General features: G+C 31.4%; 2 protein-coding genes across 2 annotated transcripts; one reads left to right on the top strand and one right to left on the bottom strand.

Annotated features, from left to right (window-relative positions):
* The first annotated feature begins 13,760 nt into the window (after window positions 1-13,760).
* LOC111408293 (B3 domain-containing transcription factor VRN1-like) lies at window positions 13,761-15,838 on the top strand. The gene is made up of 3 exons (XM_023038068.1): window positions 13,761-13,801; window positions 15,324-15,672; window positions 15,776-15,838. Exons 1-3 carry the CDS (start codon window positions 13,761-13,763, stop codon window positions 15,836-15,838), a joined length of 453 nt encoding a protein of 150 aa, XP_022893836.1.
* Window positions 15,839-19,484: 3,646 nt separating this feature from the next.
* LOC111408294 (metalloendoproteinase 3-MMP-like) lies at window positions 19,485-20,399 on the bottom strand. Its single transcript, XM_023038069.1, has one exon. It carries the CDS (start codon window positions 20,397-20,399, stop codon window positions 19,485-19,487), a length of 915 nt encoding a protein of 304 aa, XP_022893837.1.
* Between the last annotated feature and the right edge of the window lie 2,781 nt (window positions 20,400-23,180).

Below are 23,180 nucleotides of genomic sequence, written 5' to 3' on the forward strand. Positions count from 1 at the left end.
TCAAGGTTGTAAATAGTAGTCATCAATGGGTCAAATCTTTTATTTGATGTAAGCTCTCGGAGAAGATTGACCTCTTACTTGTCGAGTAACATCCTTCCTCGTGCTTAGCTTATTGCACAAAATTTTGCAATATTCTAGTATCCTTTTTGGCAGATCTTTACATAGATAAGGTTGTTATAATATTTCTTTCGTATGTATATTGGTTTGATTAAGATTAAGTTTTGCATGATTGATTAATCATTGCAAAGGTTGTAGCTGTATCTTTTCTTCTTGATATGTAATTTTCGCGTTTGATACGAAATTCCAGAAATGAGGCCTAAAATCTTTTTCCAAAAAATCCATCCTAATCTTATTCAAATAATTGGGGATGTGGGACATATTAAATATAGCTGCTTTAGTTTTGTTAATTTCTTATCTTACAAGTGTACTATAAAATTTATTAATTGGGGCCCTTCAATCTTTTATTTTCTTGATTACTATCTGCCAAATAATACTTCACCAGCCGTCGGATTCATGCCATGTGTGCATTTGATGACATAAAAACTTCCGGTTTCTATCGCCGTTACTGTATTAATACTAATTATTTGCGTATGAGAAGGGATAGTCATTCCAAATTTTGTCTATAGTGGAATACAAAATTTCTTGGTCTCCTATTTGATTCGAGAATATTGGCATAGTTGAAGGAGTCTCTCATATTTTATGTTAGCTTAGGTGACAAAAACTTGTGAAATTAGAAAATAAAGCTTAGTGTTGAGTTCATTCTATTTCATCATATTTATACTTTTATATGTTGATTATTATTTTCTTATTTAAGCGATATGAGATTCATCCTTGATATCTTCGGCAAGATGGTGTGGTTCGATCTTCAAATTTGATTATTCATTTGAGCTTTACATTGAATCGAATTACTACTTTCGAATTTTAAATACATCAAGTTGCACTTTTGAACCTTTTAAACTCATAATATATATGTCTTGAAAGTTCATCTTAAAAACAATAAATTTAAGATAACTAATAGTTATTATATATTACTAGTCTATATTACGTGCGATGCACGAGCTGTGCATGAATTATGATTTGGTTAACATATGTATTGAATATGTTTGAAAATATATCGGAAGATGGAATTATTGGCAAGGAACTAACCAGCAAATAATTAAGATAATAGTATACATATTGATGTGTTTGATTATAATTTGTAAATTTGTAAATTCATCGTAGTTAATCATGTGTTTGTATTACAGTCAATGATAGATAAAAAAGAATAAAAATTAACTTCATTACCATGTTAATTACAGAGTATAGCCAGGATAAAATAAATAATGACTGGTTTTTAAGATGAATGATGTAGGAATTACATATACATCATTTGCAATTACTTTTTTTGTTTGGCATCTTTTAATCAGGAAATTATACATACTTAACAAAATAGAATTTCAAGATCAAATTTACAATGAAGACAAACTTCACAAAATGAAATAGCAAAAATTTCACAAAATCAAACAACACTCTTGTCAAAAGGTTGGTTTTACAGAAAATATTTCGACTACCATTTACTCAAGTTTTTCTTTGTGAGCAAATGGATTTGTCTCTGAACTTATATTTTCATCACAAGCCACTTTTGAGCTGGAACTCTCATTGGAAGGTTTGAAAAGGGCTTTCTGGAGGTGATCAATCTTCTTGATAGTCTGTACTAACGCTTTCTCAACATTTTTCCCAACTGCTGTAACCACAACCTGACTGTCAACGTTTGTTTGGATTTTTTGTTCAAGACTTGTATGATCAATATTTGCTTGGAGTTCTTGTCCTGGACTTGGATGGTCTAAGTCTGTTACAGAGATGATATCAAATCTGTAACTTGATGATTTAGGTTCATTTTGCGATGCTTTTAAGTAGAAAACTCGTTCAGTATCCTGCATTTTTTTAATGGTTGCTTCGAAATTTGTCTTTGAACCTTATGTTAATTTTAATTTGTATTAATATTATTATACTAAAATATGTACTGAATGGTAAAATGTTTGAGATAAGTTGGATTTCTTACAAATTTGGTTTCCTCCATCAAAGACTGTGAAGTTTTAAATAATAGTTTCTCAGCTAGTTCATCAATTACATTTGCACTGATTGATCCCGTGACATCTGAAAGACGCACATATGCTCTAGCCTTAAAGTGAAAAAGAAATTAGTATTAATAGATGCAAGAGTAATAAAGAGAAGTAGAAAGGTCATGCATAAGTAAATATTTTACATTCACCAAATGAAGTAAAAAATGAAAAATAATTAATTGTTAGTGTATTTTACCGAGGAATAACTTTGGAATTGGGATTCTTGCAAAAAATACAAAGATATGTTTATCCAAAATCAACATTTGACCGTCTAAAACAGTTGTTGCAGGCCGTGTACCAAGATTTGTTATCAATTTTGTCAGTTGTTGCTGTGTCGTTTACCCAATAAAACTTTCGCTGTTACCAGTATGGATATACTTAGAGAAATTACAAGGAAAAATAAATAATATGATTATGTATATCTTGTAATATATATCTCTATATTAGGAAATAAATACAGATTGAATAGCATACGTAATAATATTACCGTTAGAAGGCGTCCTTGAAGATTTTGAATAGGAGTGAATTTACTTCACACAGGTGGAGAAAGATTTGTGGGGTTTTTGTACATGTATGATTTTTTCAATACAAAATCATCTATTTTAATGGAATTTCTTCTTACCCTAATCAAAAGATATGAAGATAATTAGTAACTCCAATAGTAATGTGTGGAAAAATAATCGAGAGGGAAAAAAAAGAATAATAAAATATAGCACTTTGTATATACTATTCTGTCATTTGTTTTACTGCGTTGAAATGTGTATTTATGAAGAAAGTGTAACGGACTTTCGTGGACAATTTTAAACCTATATAATATCAATATAGAGAATATGTAAAGGATGTAATATATGCCTTAAGAGGAGTTTAAATAATACAATAGAACATACCAAAGAATGATGTAACCTTTAGACGGTTTGCAAAGATGATTGACTTTTTGTCAATAATGTCTGCTATCAATAAGCATTCTCTGTCAACAAATGAATCCCAAAGTGTAAACACCATTGTTTTGAAATTCATATCTAGAAGTATGATATCTTGCAACCAAATTTGGTTGCCATCTTTGAATTGAATCAATCGTTTGGGTGTCATATCAACTGCAACTGCAAGTATATCTACAAATTTGAAATGAGCCATCAATTTTTCTTTTTTCTGAACATAAGCAGTACAAATTTGAAGGAAACTATATTTCTGTAAAATCAGTATATGATTATTTAACATCTATGAAATTTTGTCTTACTTAAATCAGCATCTATATCCATGTATTGTTCGAGTTCATGAAACTGTGTCAGTTGATATTTTGAGAATACAAACTCTAGATTATCGTCATTCAGTTCTTCAATATGAATTTCTTCAGATATTGTCCATTGTAGAGAGCCAGTCGAATATCTGTAGTTTGTCGTATTGTTCTTCACGTAAGCTTTCAAAATAGTATAAGTTTTTCCCAGAACAAGTTGATCCTCAAAAGCAGTGATATTGAAATCATATAAGCTAGCCTGAATAGTATTACCCTGAAAAAAGATGAGGAACTATATAAATAACTATAATATACATGATCTTATATCAAGAAAAAAACAAAACAAAAAACAAAAAGAAATGAAAAAAAATTTATGAAGAAGAATTACCTAGGTATCCATTAACATCAAATGCTGGTACCTTCCATTGCCTTGTCTCGAAGGCTTTGGTGATTGTTTTTCAACTACAATCACTTTAGCTTTTCACTTTTGATTGTTGGAAATAATTTTTGGTAGAAGTTGGTATTGTTCTTCCGTCGTGGCAATTTCGTAACAGAATAATAGAGACAAAATACACACAAAAGGAAGATTTCAATCGCAAATGATTTTGAGATATCCAATTGACAAATAAAAGAAGATATATATAGACATGTAAAATTATATCATATTTGATTTCCCGTACTTTATCTTCTATTCTTAATTTTATTTTTTTATAAAAAGTAATACAAGTATGTACTAAGTAAAATCTTATTATTAGCCATATACTGTCATAACTTGTTGTCTGCATGAGATATGGAGATTACTTGTAATATTCATTTGCTGATAGTACAGAAATAACGTGAGTTCAAGGATTTACACTTAGAGCAAAATATGTAAAACTATATTTTATTCGTTCTCCCTATTATAAATATAATAAAAGGACATCAAAATTTGGATTAAAAAGGAAAAAGATTAAGATTTACACGGTAAAATCTTATCATACCCATTCTCTATTGATTCATAACGACTGAACATAGATATGGGTTGTCAAAGGTTTAAATATGGTACAAGAATGAATCTGAATTAAATTAAGTTGTATTCACCGGAGAAAAAGTATTCATGCTACAAACCTTCATTGTAACGGAAGGAAAATTTGATTCAGTTATTTATTTAACTTAAATAAATTCAATTGTAATAAATATCCAAATACACGTGAATATGTTAATGTATGATTTTGCGTATGAAATTAAAGAATTCAAACAAAGACGTAGATTTGAGATTCTATAAAAGGTGTGAATAGTTTGTATTTCATAACAAAACAAAAATATTTCATTGATTGTTGACCAAATGCATAAAACAACAATAATATACAGCTCATATGTGACAGTTTTGTATCTTGTGGTTGTATAAAGCCCATTTATTATATTTTTAGTCCCAAAAATCTATACATTTTCAAGAGAAACTCCTCGCAGATTTAAATAGGAGAAGCTCTAAAATTGGCCGGAAAATGTAACAATTTTACTTAAAAATTTACAATCGAAAAATTTTGCATATATCTGCACAGATCTGTGTATGGGCAACAATTTTACCCATAAAAACTCCGTGATTATGGAGACCCAAGCCTCCATAATGTGTCTCCATAATTACGGAGGCCACAACAAGGCCTCCGTATGATGGAGGCCTGCCTCGTAATCACGGAGGCCGTGTTGAGGCCTCCGTAACACGGAGGCCAACGCCTGCATAATCACGGAGGTGAGGCCAAGGCGAGTCATAATTTCATGTCACGAATTTTATGTCATGAATTGTCTGAATTGTCTAGACACGAACATAAGATATTTTATTATTGATTTTAAAATATTTATGCATGTATAGGTTTTAAAGATATAATATTATTTAGAACTCTTAAAAAAAATTTCTCTATTTTTAATTTTTAGATTCATTCATAAATACGATGTGATTTTTGAAATAATTTATGCAGATATCTTTAGAATACATAATTTCTCCGGATCAATGATTTTCTGCTATTCAAATTTTGAATATCTTAGAGACTTCGTACAATTTCTAGATTCGAATGAGCAATTTTGTTGATGTGCAGTAATTTTTATAAATTTCTTTATGGAGCTTTCTACAAAGGAAAAAATGTACAATTTAGTAGTAGGTTGGTGCATGAAATTATATTGTGGCTTGTGAATTGTGGAAAAAATGATGAAATTTGGATAATGTTAGACGATCGTGTAGCCAGATTTGGTATGCAAGAATTTTGTCTTATTACTGAATTACCTTGCCATAAACCATCCACGGACATTAGTGATACAAATGATTGTCTTAGAAATCAATACTTTAACGATACATGTCGAATTAGTATGGGGATGCTTTATGAAGCATTCCATGTGTGCGAACATGAAGAAGATAAATTGAAGCTTGGTTTGGTCATGTTGGTCGAATGTGTGTTGACACCCACTTCAAGATAAATTGATTATAGAACTCTTGGTATGGTTGAGCATCTGGATGAGTTCCTTGCATATCCATGAGGTCGCAAAGCATATTTGATCTTGTTATATTCATTGAAAGCATCACAATCTGAAAAGAATGCAAAGGATGCAACAGAATGAACAAACAGAATGCAAGTATGCGTTACATGGGTATCCACTTGCATTCCAGGTAATTAGTCCCTATTTTTGTATTGACTTATTATGTACAATATATCCCCATAAATTTTTTTATACATATAATATATATTTTTAATTATCCTGCAGTATTGGATATATGAAGTATTTTCAAAGATCGGAAAGAAATTTGGACATCGTAAACATAAAAAACCACAGTGTCCAAGAATATACAAGTGGAAACCCAACCAATTTGTAACTGAAAAAGATAAAAAGTTTTTTTTGTCTACTCGTAATGTATGTTTTTATGAATGTACAATTACTCTCATATTCAATTATCTTAAAATAAAATTAAACTCAAAATAAACGATTTTGGTATTTCAATTTGATTACAGATTCAAGTGATTGCTGTGCTACAACCTAATGAAGAAGAATTACAAAGTCTTTGGTAGGGAACTCTTTCATTGCTAGTGGATAATGGACACAGTAGATTAGATGGGATTGTAAATGAAGTATTGGATAATGCAGTAGAACAAATCCCAGACAATATATATGTGCAAGAAACAATGATTCCGGTACTTCTACATCTTCACCTGTATTTGGATCTAGCTCTGTTCCCAATGACTCCAACTCCTTAAGTGAAGATAAAATGGAAGAATTGTTAGGTATCTACAAGCAACACATAGCATCAGACGTGTCTGGTGTATATAGCAACTTGAAGACAAAATTTGTTGATGAATCAAGAGCTCACCACCATGCGGTTCTTGAAAACCAAAAACAGTTATTTGAGGAGCAAAAAAAATGGCAAGAAGATTACACGCAACATTATTATCAGATAATTCTTGACAATCAAAGACAATTTTTCGAATAGCAACAGAAGTGGCAGGAAGATAGATACCAGGGTATGCAATCTTATATTGATACCAGTTTAAGTTCAATGAGATCCTATGTCGATGAACAAAATCAGGAAATATTGAACACATTGTCTGAATGAAAATCAAACGTGGAAGTCATCATAGGTTCCATGCAACAAGATGTCCCTCTTGATACAAGTGTTGTTCCTTGCGATAAACCAAATTAGATATCAACAGCTGAACAAATTGAGAGCTCTAAACGGTCGATAAAAGAGAAGAAAAATTAAGGGGAAACAAATACAGTCTTCATCATCTTCTGGAAGACTATCTTATGCAAAGATACATAAAAATTAGAAATTTTATAGCGGAGAATCAATCTGGGTAATAAATCTAATTTTACTTGTATTAGCTCAAATCTTCAAGTTCTCTTTTGATTTATTTGGAATTAATTAAAATTATGTCATACAGTGCATACTTGGACGATGGCAGTAACAATGTCTTTGGAAGAGACGTGTTGAAAACTCTAATGGATCAAACACATGACATAAATATTGCTGTAAATAAAGTCTATGAATTACAATAGATTTTATTTCATAGTCAATAAATATAATCTAATTTATATCTATTTATTTCATCAGAACATTAAGTTAGAGTTAAAACTATTGAGGCAACTCATGAATGATGGTTGTCCGCTTGTTTCAAAAGAATATGCAATTATAGATTTCAAATTTGAAGCAGAATGTGCTCATCACATGATGTGACATATTGATACAGAAATGGGAACCACCAGAGGTGAACCAGATGGAACTCTTTTGCAAAGTTATGTGAATGGCAAAGTACCTATATTTGGTCATCCTTGGATGAGATGCAAGTATATATTAATTTCGTGTTCATATTCGGGCAATAGCTGATACCTTTTCTTGTCAATTTTCCTGAATGGAAATTTCAAATTTATGATTGCGGTAATAACGTCCACACACCGGATCAAGTAAAAGTAAATGCAAAAGCTTCATTGACTGTGGTAGAAGCACTATTGAAAACGACTTATCTTCTAGAGGAGATATAAGGAAACATAGGAATAAACAAATGGAGCAGAATATTATACCTTACCTAAACTGTGCAAATAATGGGTAAGCATTTAAGTGGCTTGTTTTTTAGCAGAATATTTAATTTCCTAAACTTAGTCATTTATTCTAACACTAAACTATTTCTTCCACAGGCCTAATTGTGGAATTTTCGTGCTCAAATATATAGAATGCTTTGTTTTGGGATATCCAATTGAATCAGTTTCGTCGGATAGGATGAGCATATATAGACGAAAGATTGCGGTAGATATCTGTAATAACGAATACTTTCTTCATCCCCATAAGTCCTAATTGTAGTAGATAATCAACTGATTGAAATATTATGTAATAAACTTATGTTTTTTATCATTTTTTTTCGTATCTTGTCATTGACCTAAATAAATAAAGATATGTTGAACACAGAATATTATGAAAGACATGTTTAAAAATAATGATCTGACCTTTTTATATGCACCATGTTTCTTACTAACAAGTAAAGTATAATTGAAACGCATAATAACATGTAAGAATAACTAACCTTGTATAGCTCAATATTATTCTCCTTGGCACAAGATGGATTAGCAGAGAAAATATCCTCTTTTAGGCTAACAATAGATTGACAGTCCAATTAAGCAAAACTTGTAATTATAGACTTCTTAAGTAGTATGTATCAAATTCAAAATTTCAATGTAGACTACATTTTTTGTGCAACAATTGTGTGAATTTATTCCATCCATTGGCTTTATTAGAACTTTTATGTTTTCTCTTGTTCTTGCTCTAGATAAAGCGATATATAATTGACCATGCGAGAAAACAGGTTTAGGCAAATATAGTCCAACGAAATCTAAAGTTTGACCTTGAGCTTTGTTAATGGTCATTGCAAAACAAGGACGAATGAAAAATTGAGTTCTCTTAAATGGTACCGAATACTTATCTCCTTCAAGTGGAATAAATGGAATTCTAGGTAAAAATACTTGTTTTCCACGATATTCACCTATTTCAATTTCGGCTAAAATAACATTTCATTTAAATTCTCGACAAATAAGTCTAGTCCCATTACACAAACCTTCTGAAAGATTAATGTTTCTAAGCAACATAACAGGACAATTTCTTTTTAGTACAAGTTCATGTGGAAGGATACCATTTGGAGTTAGACTATTCAAAAATTCCTTATGAATAAATCATTCTGTTTTATCAATTACTTCATCAAAACTGAAATATGTAAATATCTCTCCTGGAGTTTTTTTAACTAACATATTATTTATTACATCCACATGTTTATTTTTTGGATTCAAAATAACTCTGTTCATCATAATATTCAAATTGTCACCATATGTGTGAAAATTAGGAAACACAATAGCAATTAGTTTTTTTAATGATTCAAATTCACTTTCAAAATCTATTATTATATCTGAAGGAAGCTTAATCATGTGACATGTATGTTCTCTTTCTATTCCATTTCTAATTCTAAGTAAATATTCACAGAACAAAGGATCTAATTTATCTCTCATATTCTCAATCAATGATAGTTATGTAAAATATTGCCACAAATCTGAAAAAACTAAACTGGCCTTCATGATATCATCTTTTGTTCCTCTTTGTACTACTGACAACACTTGTCGAAAATCTCCTCCGAACACAACAACCATTCCACCAAATGGCAATTTACATTCAGTAATATCTTTTAACATTTTATCCAAAGTTTCAAAAGCACATCTATTAATCATCGGTGCTTCATCACTCACAATTAGCTTTGTCATTTGTAAAAATTGACCAAGTGATGATTGTTTACATACTGAACATCGCATATCAGAACTTGCTTGAAGTTAGATTTTAAAACATGAATGACCAGTTCGCCTAGCCGGCAATAAAAAAGCAGCCATCCTCGATGACGCAGCTGGTAATGCAATAAGTTGTCGAGATCATACTGCAGCAAGTAATGCCTTATACAGAAAAGTTTTTCCAGTACCTCCTGAACCATTAATAAAAAAAACTCCATTTTTATTATTTACGACATAGTCTAAAATAACATCATAGGCAGATTGTTGTTCCTTATTTAAATTCTCTGTAAAATGCATGTCACACTGAATATTAATATTTGTAGTCTCTTCTAAAATCATGTTTGCTAACACATCAGCATCATTCACAATAATGTCAAAATCTACTAGACCAAAATCATTTATGTTTGTACCAAAAACTTCCAAGAATGAATTTATGCATCTCAAAGCCCTAATCTCGGCATCACATACTGTCATGCTTTCATGTAAAAAATCTTCTATCATGTACACTTTAAATTTAACCCATAAATTCCTAGGATTTGCAGGGCTACAAAAAATTAACACATTAGTAAAGAGGCGACACAATGATATAGGCATTTCATAGGTGATCGCCTCATTTAAACACATTTCACAATAATTATTCCCACCTATTAGACCATGTAAAAATGCAGCTTCATGATAAGTAAGCACAACAATGTTATTAACTGTTCTTAAATCTTGAAAAGACTTAGACCCTTTAACATGATTCAATAAAACTCTTAGAAATTATCTTTCGCCCTCAGATGGATTAGCAGCAACTATTTTACCAATAACATTTTGCTTTTTTTTAGGACTCCAAATTCGAAAATATGTATTCCATACAAAGTATGTAGGAAAATCTTTATAAAGTAAAGTTCGTGTCTTTTCATTTGAAATATTCATTCTAAAAAATTAAATTAACATTATTCGTTGGATGGAGTCTTTATTTATAACTTCTGATAAATCATCTGTTTCATTATATGTAACCAACTGAGCATCTTCAATATTTAACTGCAAAGAAACTACAGAAGGAGATATGTCGAATAAATCAAAACTAAAAATTCTCCATATAGCTTCCGGTGCAAATATTCATCTAGCGGTTTGATAATTCGAAATCTCATCAACATAATGCTCATTAGTTTCTTTATTCACCGTAAAATTAACACGATCATGTCCTTTGTATACATATTTGTATAAATATTTGACTGCTTTAACAGAAGAACATATTTCAACATTAATGTGACAATCATACTTAGCTAAAATATAAGGATTCTATGGAACGACCCATCTATTGTCTAATACAGACCCTTTGACTTTAACAGTGACACCATCGTTACGATGCCTATAAAGTGACTACCTAATGAAGTATGCAAAATGTATTCTCTTGGATACTTGTTTTTACAAGTATGGTTATTTTTGAAGCACACGTTTGTAGGATTCAAATGTCCACAAGGACCATGCATCATATGTTTGATCGCAGTAGCATGCTGGTGAGGATTTCTCTTTGAATCTGGTATTTCACAAGAAACAATTTCGTCAACTCGTGTAGAATTAGTAATCTTAAAATTCGTTTTAAGTATCAGGAGAAAATGAACATGAGGTAGACCTCTTTTTTGAAATTCAATTACATACACATAAGCAACTATAGGCCCTAGAATTTCTCTCTTTATTAAAGCTGTTTTTAGTTCTTCAAGTTTTGCTTGAAATATTCGTGCTAACAAATCTGGCCTATTTTGTATACTATCATTGTGCCTCAATTCTTGTTTAATTTCAAGCCAATTTGGATTGCATGTCATTGTTAAAAATACATCAAGTTTTCCATATTTTTGAACTAAACACATTGCATCCATATATCTTTTAGTTAAATTTCTAGGACCCCCAATAAACCCTATAGGCAACACAATTGATTTGTCAATTGTATAGCCTTTATTCTCACCATTTTGTATACTATCTAAAATTCCTTGGTAAATTTCACCTCTTATAGTCTTTTGATTATTACGAAAATAATCTAATCTCGCAGTTTCAATCTTAACATACATATCCACTATATATTGTTGTAGAAGTCTGCCTGTATAAAGGAGTATAGACTTATCTGAAAGTCTGATTTGAAGTTTGTAGCAATAATATTCACGGCATGAAACAGTAATTCGTTCCTTACCTCTCTTCATAGTTGAAAGGGAAAAAAAATTAAAGTTACAAAGATAGATCTAGAAATGACAATACATTTATGCACTCTAAAAAGATTAAAAAACTTTAATGGTAATAAAACTTACCACGATCTTCCATCTCTATAAGTTGTTCGACCGAATCAATGTGATTGATTTGTATGAAATCTTCATGGATTATTGAAGTATTCAAATTTACCTTTTCGATACCTTCATGCCATCTAAGTTCTCCATAGGTAAATATTAATGGATATTGAAGTGGATCATAACAGCCATAGTAGTAATTTACTCTATGTGCAGTATTGAAATGTTCATAAATTAATATATCACGAGTCTTTATGCTTGCATATGGATCCTAATCAACCCACACTGCAGCCACCTGTTCACATGATGACATGTTATATACTCCCTGGTCAAGACCCGAATCAGATCTCAGCACGATACAACATGAATCAAAATCAGAAACTTTACTTAATGATCGAAAGAAACGACAATATGGATTTATCTTTAAGATATCTATTAACTTTTTCAAAGTTGATTCACTTAACCTATCTGAAATTTGTAGTCTATTACTAATTTCATTATAAGTATCGTAAAAGTATAACTGCAAATACGTAGGATTTTCGTCAATTGGTAGAAGTGGATTTATAAAATAGTATACATGTCCCTGAACTTTGAACGTATATACACATCTATTATTTTTGCACAATTTTTTATCATATTTAATACCAAATGGAGTGAATGCAAAATGGTTGTTGTAAGTACGAGCAACTTTTTTAAAAGCAATCGCTTCACATGAAGTAGAAGTAAATAACTCATACAATTCGGGGGAACACTGTTCAGCTGTAATTTAACTTTTCCATCACAACAACAAAAATCCTTACTTTCTTTGTAAAACTTTTTTGCACCACAATGTTTACAAATTGTACAAGACGGAAGAATATAAGGTTCAACTGGAATATTTCGTATATCAATTCTCTTAGAACGATCTAAAATGATAGGAACATGTAAACCACATTGAGTTTGCTATTGTCATCTTCAAATTGCTTTTCCACGCCAATGCTTTCATCAACACGAAGATCCTTCTATAATTCACCATATTGATCAATAGAATCTACAATCATAAAATTAGTATAAGATCGCTGAAAGACAACAGAAGTGCAAAAATTGGATTAAAAAATAATTTCACAAAAACAAGATGAAAGGAAGTGTACTACAACACGACCAAATAAATAGCCGGATGCAAAAAAAAATTATAAAAAAAATATTCAATCTACGAAACCTGCTGTGAATTTAAAACATCTCATCCTTCTTCCTGGCATATGTGTAGAACTTGTAGTTACTTTTATAATACCAAATATTTATGTTAAAATTACGTAAAAAACATTAAACCAACAGGAAATCACGTTTAAACAACAAATCATACCTATATGTCTATATTGCAATTTGTCTTTTTGTACCCTTGGCTGAATTACAAGTTCAGAATCGTGTGCTTGTGTGGATAAGTTTAGCCTTCTTAAACGAGCACGTCTACTCTTAAACCAATTATAAACATTCATATCAGAGATTTGCCCATGCAACGATAGTTCGGAGACTATCTGCATGATCCTTGACTTGTTTGGGATTTTATTCTCTTAATTAAATATAGATTCAAGAACTTGAAGTTGAAGTTGTGCAGATGTAGGCGTCCAATATTGCTTACCCATTGTATTGCTGAAAGAAAGAAACTAAAAAAATCAACTCAATAAAATTGGAAACATAACTAAGAATATGCACATTGAAAACAATATCCTCATACAAAAGAAACCAAAAAAATGCATACACTTCCATGATCCGAACAATAGGAAATATATCGAAAAAAAATGAAACCCACCAACAACAACATGTCTATCGCTGAACAAAATATACACGCAATTGAAGACAGGGAGAAAACAGAAGGATGGGAGGGATGTGAAAGATACAATGAAAATAAGGACAATGATTAAAATAAGGACAAAGATAAGGTGTTTGCACGAACGAAAGGAAAACAATGACGTTTTCCGTTCAAAATGTAAAATGAAAATGACATAGACTGGGAAATGAATAAATTATACTCGCCTAAGTACTATAGTTGAAAGGATAAAGAAAAAGAACTAAGTATACTTATTCATTTTTCTATTTCTATATTATATATTATAAATTTTTATCATCACATAAATCGAAATTGCAAAATTTTAAAAATAACGTTAAGAGAGTCTGACTATTGGTTAAATTTTACACAAAATAAGAAACTCATCTTTAAACTAAAATATAATTTCATATAAAATTATACTATTATGTTCGACAAAAAAAATTAATAATATTGAACTATTTGTTATAATAACAGCTAAGAGAAAAAAAGGGGGAAAAATAATGCCTCCATAATTATAGAGGCTCAAAGTTGAGCCTCTGTAGCACTACGGAGGCAGTTTGTGCCTTCGTAGTAATTACAGAGGCACCTAACAAATTTCATTTTTTTCCCATTTCTTTTTCCTTTACCGACTCTCAGCATCAAAATTTAATTTCATTTAATCAACTTAATTTTTTTAATAGATGTGATTCCTAAAATAAATACATAAAATATAAATCATTTTATATATATATACAAGTATTATATAAATTCTTCAAATGAGTAAAAATGTAGATAAATAATAGATATATTATATATTAATTACATTATCAATCGTAACCTTTTGAGTGCAATCAAATAATGTGTGAAATGTGTTAAGATAAAATAGTCACTCACGTGATATTTCAATAATTTTTTTCTCCTCACTTTATTTTTGGAAAGAGTAAGATCAGGCTTTTTCGGTAACATATTGTCCATTTCTACAACCCCGTGAACCTCTTGTCAAATCTAGAGAAAAGGGGAAAATAGAGGAAGTACATATCCTCTAATCTAAATAACTTCTCATGTTTTCAAAATTTACCTTAAATCATTCCTTACATAAAATATTTACATATCTTTGCTTGCAGGTGCTCAACAAAAAGAAAATCAGGTGTCTATCTACTCTTTCTTGATTACCATAGCTATTTTTTCAACACTAAATTTTGCAGTTTTAACTTACATCTTGTTTATTGAGATGGACTAAATGTCAATCTTCAATTCTTTTATTAAAAATCGAACACAAATCATGAATTTCTTATCAAACTTCATGATATTCTTCTACAACGACATATAAAATATTTTCTTTTTTAAATCACATACAAAGTTTATCTTACAGACATGGAACTTCCATTAACAAACTTTCTAATTCGCCTATAATGCAAAATCTACCTTAAAATCTATATTAGGGCCTCCACAACGTAAATAATAGAGTTATTCTAACAAAATTTTCATTGTACTATATCGAGACAGAATGGAGGTGCCACATCGTTTCTTCAGAATCATTACTCCTCCACAAAATCATAATACCCGTCTGGTTAGTCACACAACAGTTTCTCCTCTCACATTTGAATGGATGCATTCTTAATATCTCTCTTATACTTTTTAATGTATATGTATAGATGCTTCCCAAATCATTTTGTCAACGATTGGAGGCACCAACTTCGTGACACAGTACGAGTAACTGCATATGATGGTATAATTGTCACAATACAATTGGAAAGAGATAATGGAAGAATATATTTTGCCAATGGATGGGAACAATTTTTTAACCATCATAACTTACGGGATGCTCATGTTTTGGTATTTGAATATAACGGAAACTCCACAATCAATATGACCATATTTGACTATTCTGGATTAGATGTCACATATGACTCCAAGGTTCCCAAAGAATACAACGTTTCACATACATATAACCCTGTATTTGAAATAACACTCACACCTCATCACAACAGCTATCGGGAAATTGTAGGTGTCATCTTTAATATCTCATTCTACATTCATCTCTTCCACATAAATTTGATTCAAAGATCAATAATTTATTTATTCATGGTTTTTCGGTGTATACTAGGACGATTCTCTAGATATCACCTACCAAGAGGTCTGCGAAGTGTTCAAATCCATGATTCTTTAAATCACAACTGGGAGCTCGCCACAAATTTGCGATCAAATGGTCTAATAAGACGTATGATTATAGGTTGGGTAGATTTTTTTAGAGAAAAAGAACTACAAATGGGCGATACATGTGTTTTCGAACTTTTGAACAGTGAACCCCCAAGTTCATCGTCTACAAAAAAGACCATGTTGGTGAAAGTTTGACACGTCTATGAGACATCTTTACTTTCTTCTAAATGAATTTGTATACACGAAAAATGTTTTATTTTCATGTTAATCCATGTTAATCTATTCTGTTATTTCCACGCTCAATTCTATTTACTCTCTTATTTACCAGTTCACTCCAAAGTTTGTGTACAACAAATCAACATCAACATCGAAATTGAACACTATACAAGAAAAATGAAAAACCAAATCATATGAAAGTAGATTTCCCCCTCATTAATCATCGCAGGAAAAACCTCTAGATATTACTGCTACCACGAACTAAATAGAAGTTGAAAGCATTCTCCACCACTACCTGCAAACTAAAATAAGGCCAAAAAAAAATGCGTCAATGATCGAACAAACAAAGAAAATAAATACAATATAAGCACAATGATTGAAGCACAAAATACAGATATCCCAAATATAATAGAAACAGAAATAGTATGCAAACATGGAGAAGAGAAAGGAACCAATGAAACTCAAAGAGAAAAAGGAGTTAGGCAATAGCATGTGAAAATGGAGAAGAAGAAAAAAATCTACCTAAACTGAAGACAAGTGGGTGCATCACTGTAGATATATATATTTGTTTGCAGACGGCCTCGTCTTGGCTCCAGAGATGGAAAAAATAAAAAATAAAAAAATTGCTACTGTTTGAAAATGGAAGAGTAGACGGCGTCGTTTTTGCTCCAGAAACCCAAAAAAAAAAAAAAAAGAAGATTTGCTACAGTGTGTAAAAATGGAAGAATCTACTGTTTTTTCTACAGTAGCGAGACATTGACATTTTTATATAATAGTGATTATTAGTATAGTGTTTTCTCACTCTTCAAGGACAACCGTTCTCCTTTAAAGAGAGAGAGAGAGAGAGAGAGAGTACAAATGATTTTGTACTGTGCATTGAACACATAACTTCAATATAAATCCTTGACTAAATCCTCTCACACTATTGAAAATGTAATTAATTAATTAGAAAATTTTCAGAAAAATGATCAAACCAATTTAAATAAATAGTGAGAATTGAAGTTCAGATTGTTACATGTCAGGTTCCCCACATCGAGGCATCATCATTTGTGACACTGTCCGAGAATCTAAAATTCCGGTAACGTTAAGGTTGAACTTGAGTTGGTAAGTCATGATTGCAGACTCCAATTTGTCATCAAATTCACTGTTCTTATTATCAAGAACATCAAGATAACCAAATTGATCAAGATATTTCTTGACTTGATAGAGTCCCTCCACATTATCACCTTTACGATAACCTTGTAAGTTTTTGAAAGACTCGAACTGACTGACGCTATTTGTTTGGACCTTCTGCGTGAGAGTGCGGCATAAAGTATGAGGGGCTAGGAGGAGGACGAAAGAGCATAAAAAAGCTTGACTAACAATGACTGCCATTACGATGTTATGTATGAAAGAAATAATCTTCTTGTACAAAGAGAAGACCTTTATTTGATATTTATAGGTGTTTATAGATAGGGAAAATTGTAGCAGAGATTCCAAACCATTAAAACATTAGTAGATTTTTTCCAAATCTTTAATTTGTTGCAACCATCACCCCAAACCTTTCGAAACGTTGCAGCAGAGGCCCTTTTTCACGATTTTCATCCAAATATCTGTTAGTTGACTAAGAAATTGACTTTGACCAAATTTTTAATATTTTTGAAAGGGTAAAATAGTAAATTTTCATTTATTACATTAAAATATGTTAGAAATTAAATTTAAAAAAATAAGAATAAGAAAAAAAATTCATTGTCTTCTTCCCAAATGAGCCACAGCATCCATGAATCTCTTCTGCAGTTGAGGAATCCAAGCAAGTCGTGGTCGCTTCAGGGTCCGAGTCGGCTCCTCCGACCCCAATCCACCTCCGACACTGGCTACTCCTCCATCACCACCCCCTCCCGACCCAACCAACTCAGCCGAGTTGAATTCCATGGAAGAGTTAGGTTGAGAAGCGTACGATGTGGTATGTGGTAGCGGGGGAGTGCTTTGATGGGTGTGATTTGGTGGTGGGTTTCGAATATCAAAGGCCAGTGCAAGCTCAGGGGTTACAGGGTTTGTGATAAAGGCATCAACTCTGTGATGGCAATTCCTCTTCCCATTTTGCAAACCAATTCGGATGCCTCCCCTCCCCCCTCATCTTCCACTTAATTTTTTTTTTGAAATAGGCAGTTCATTGGAAATCAAACTATATGTGTTGATTTGTTTTTGAAGATTTTGCCAAGATAAATACAAAAATTCAAAGTGGGAAGCAAAACTATAAATTGAATGAATTTGCAGAGAAATTTTTCAAGAGAATTTTTTTTTTCTCCCTCTATCAAGAAAGACGGTGGCGGTGACGGCGTTGGTTGATTATTGAAGTTGGATTTCAGGTGGGGGTAGGGGTGGGGGTGCGGTGGGGTGTTGGGAAGAAGACGATGGTTTTTTTGTTTCTTATTCTTATTTATATAATTTAATTTCTAACATATTTAATGCAATAAATGGAAATTTACTATTCTACCCTTTCAAAAATATTAAAAATATATGGTCAAAATCAATTTCTTAGTCAACTAACAGATATTTGGATGAGAACCGTCAAAAAGGGCCTCCGCTGCAACGTTTCGAAAGGTTTGGGATGACGGTTGCAACAAATTAAAGGTTCGGGAAAAGTCTGCTAATGTTTTAAAGGTTTGGGGCCTCTGCTGCAATTTTCCCTTATAGATATTGCAAAACGAAATATTTTATATTAATTGTATAATTTTAGAAATAATCTTAAAAAACAATCAGGAAGATATCATAATCTAACTGAAAATATGAAACATTTTTATATATTATCGTCATTTATTTATGGTCTTCTTTTACAAAATGGAAGACTTTCCTTAGATATATTTTTTTAAAGACAAATTATGGTAACTTATAAGATTCTATTTAATTTTGGTCCACAATTATCATTTACAACTTAGAAGAGAACAACAAAAAATGGATTAAAAAAGAAAAGAATATCCTCGAAATATTTAAACTATGATTTTAAATACTCTATTTTCTCGTCAAAAATTATAGACAAACTCCATTGTATAGAATCAAATAAAATACACACTTCTCTTCTACATTTTTATTTCTCCGTAGTAGTGTGAAACTGTTATTACATGTGTAATATCAAAAGAATCTGTCCGCTGTTATGATTTTTTAATCTCAAGACTTATTCCATTTACCCCACATACCCACCCTGTGTGATGAGCCTTGAATATTTACATTTTCTCTTCAATATGTACATTCATAACGTGCAAACATTAATCATTCGATCCTTCGTGATTATTAATGTTAACGATAAAAACAACATAGCTAAGCCAATTGAACTAAAAATAAAGCATAAATCTCAATTCATAAATTCTATTACTATTTTCAATTCAAAACGAATTGAAGTCGGAATATCGTATACAAGATCAGGAGGAAAATCAACAAAAGAAAATCAAAACAAAAATTGATCAAGATCCATATAAGGCTTTAATTCCATCAAGATCATCTTGATGCAAAGTTCTTCTGATAATATCATAATGCATATAAGGGTACATAATTGCATCCTCAACACTTGTATGCCCAAGTCCAAGAGCATGCCCAATTTCATGCACTGCAACACTAACTATATCGATCATATTCGGACTAGCACCATCTGTCCAAGCCTCGTCCGCATCGAAATGTATTCGCCCGTCCGCTGGCCCGAAAGCATGTGCAAAAACTCCACCAGGTCCATCGAATGGAAATCCATCACCATGAGCACCCGAAAAATAACCTATACTTATATCTGGGCCTTGCGTTACAATATTGTCCGCAAGTCTGAAAAATTGGAATTGTGTCTTTTTAGACCATATTACTAAGGCTTGATCTACAGAGTCTATACGCTCTGTAGGAAAACCCTTTACGTACTTATAGAGAAGTAGGGTTTCAAGCCATTTGCGGTCTCCTGGCAAGATTTTGTATAGTGAAGCATTGAAGGGGTTGGTGCCACGGTACATTGTGTTAGTGCCATTGATGATGTCAGGTACCCCACATCGAGGCATCATCATTTTTGACAACGTACTAGAATCCATAATTCCTGTAGTGTCAAGATTGTGATTGAGTTGGTAAGTCTTGATAGCGGACTCTAATTCATCATCGAACTCATCATTGTTTTGTTCAAGAGTATTTAGATAACCATAATGGTTCAGATATTGCTTGACTTGATAAAGTCCTTCCACTTTGTCGCCCTTACGATGACCTTGCAAATTTTTTAGAGAATCGAAAAACAATGTTTCTACTGTGCTGTTAGTGTGGTCCTTCTGAATGAGAGTGCGACATAAAGTATGAGGGGCTAAGAAAACGAGAAAGAAGTATAGGAAAACTCCACTAACTAGGGCTGCCATGACTGTAATGTGGAAAGAGTTTTAAAATACTAAGAGAGACACTTCATATACATATATAGGGTTAGAAATGATTGTAAAAGGAAACTTTTTTACAATTTAAGGAATAATCTTAAAAAATCAGAAAAAATACAAAATATAATTGATAACGTGAAATATTTCTATATTACAACTTGAAAGACTTTTCGTGCAGTAACTTAGAAGATTCTGTTTAATATTAGCAATTTAATGAATATACGGTTGCAGTTTGGGAGAGCCAAAAAAGGGGAATTAACAGGAAAAGAGGTTGAAAGCTCGCCCTCACGTTGTTGATCAAAATGGAAAAATGTTTAAGAACAAAAATAAGTGAAACCCTAAAAATTGAAGCGACGTTTTTCTTTACATTTTTTTTTTTTTTTGGTAATTTTACGAAATAAACCCTAACCCTTAGGACAAATTGAATAGAACACCTCATGCCTAAAATTTATTAATTTATTAATATTCTGTGTTCTTTGATGAACATGCACTTGAATGTTAATAAAGAAATATAATTTTAATTAAGATCGAAATTTCTTCGTATTTCTTTCTCTTCTGTCTAAAATAAAATAAAACTTCACAGCTAATTTTCATCTTACTGCCATTGCACCTAAGATTTTATAATTATATTTTTTATATATTGAAACCATTGCACCTATTATTTAATTATTTTACTTTTATACCGTAGTGTTGCCGTCACACTGGAACATAAATATATCTGGTAGGTAAATAACTTTGCTATTAACCTATGGCCAAGCCTTATTATGAGGAGAAAAATAGGACCTTCACAAATTCTAATCTTTTCAAAATTATTGGGAATAATATTTCTCACGATTAAGTTATTAAGTTGTACACATTTTAATTGGACACAATTAAAAACTTAACGTGCTAGAAAACAGTCAAATTTACTTTTCTTCGTTATATATCTTCGATGCTGGAATATACTTTCATCAAGATCTAAAGACGATTAAAATCTTAATAAAATAAGTGACATTGACAAAATTTGAATAGAGAACAAGCTTCAATTTTAAGATGTCATGTTGAACAATACCATTAAATAACTTAATAGGGATCATTTTTCTTATTTAAATGTCATCTACATTTCTACCACGGTGTTAATTATTATAGTAATTGGTACATATAAAGTGGTTAACGGTGATTTAATTGTCTTATATGTGTGTATCTGATCAACAGAACTCATTATAAATACAACTTTATCATTGTTCACGAAATTATTTCTTTCGATTTAAAACTATCGCAAGTATACGGTTCCCTAACAAGTAATAAAGTGGATTAAATGAGTCTGAATATCATCTCACAGAGATTGATTAGTTCAATTTTATCTATCGTCGCCTTAACCGAAACTAAATTACTAAAGTGAATGCAAACCTAATGAAAACCCTAATTTTGTAAAGAAAGCGGTAATTATGCAATTTTTATGATTGAATTAAATTAAATGTGCAAAACAATATTTTTAACACTCTAGAATGAAATCAAATATTGAGAATGAATGTTTGTTGTAATCAATAGAAATTAAACACACTAGGATCACGATTTCTCATGCAATTATCACTTTAAAACCTTCATTTCACAATGTGACAACATACTTCAATTGTGATGAATCAATGTTCCTAAATCTATCAAATACTCTCTCTTGAGATGTATCGAACCTATTTCTACATACCACAGGCCTATATTTCTATGACAAGTACATATGTAAAAATACATGCGGTTTTATGAACACTTAAAGATTCATGTAGGGCATAGCGGTATATTTCTATTCCCTATCGGACCCAACGATGATTTATATTATGTCGAACTTATTCCAATTCTCTCGAATGCAAGAATAAATCACCCAAACTCACACAATTACAAGCCTTTAATTGTGAAAATAATAATTGCATATAAATCATTCAAATCAATAGAAATATGTCTTAATGTCAAATTGAAACACTAGAAAATTAAAGATCAAATTACATGGTACATCGATCTCCTAGCATATGAAAAATCTAACCTAACATGCTAAAAAGAAGAAAATACAAAAATAGTTGAAGAAACGTCATCACCCGAATCAAGTTTCAATCAATTCTTCAATTGACGCGATATTTTCCTCTTGTTCTCTCTTCATTTTCTCCTTCAAAATCTCTATTTTTCTTCTAAAAATGGCATCTCCTTCGTTCTGGTCGAGTTTTTGTTTATACAGGACCCTAAAAATCTTGTTTTCATAAGAGTTTCGGTGAAATAAGGAAACTGCAGATTTGGCCTCCGAATTGCTCTATGCGACCACATAGTACATTTCTATGCAATAGCATAGAATAAAAAAGATTTGAGAATAATTTCTCGGGATGCCTCTATGCGACCGCATAGGAGTTTCTACCATGCGACCGCATGGTTATGTCATTCTTTTCGCCAGTCAGGTTTTAGTATTTTGGTCATGACTTTCTCTCCTGATCTCTGATTGAAGTGATTCAAAGTAAATTGGGAAGAAAACTCAAATATCTACACTTTGTATAGAAATAGGCTTTCCCAAATTCTGATGTTTACTATGCCAAAAATGGATCTCAAGTAGAGACTAAAAATCATGAGTATAGATTTTTCGCCTGAAAGTTGATACTTGATAATACTTCGACCATATTTCATTTCTTTGACTCCTTTCCTCATCCGATTGACCTCTAACACTCTTGAATCTTCATTCCATTTCCTGTCTCATCTATGGATTATTTGCAACTCTGTCCCTGAACTTTCAGTTTGATTCATTTTGGTCCTTTT

Source organism: Olea europaea, chromosome 13 (genome assembly GCF_002742605.1).
Source record: "Olea europaea var. sylvestris chromosome 13, O_europaea_v1, whole genome shotgun sequence".
NCBI classification, from domain to species: domain Eukaryota; kingdom Viridiplantae; phylum Streptophyta; class Magnoliopsida; order Lamiales; family Oleaceae; genus Olea; species Olea europaea.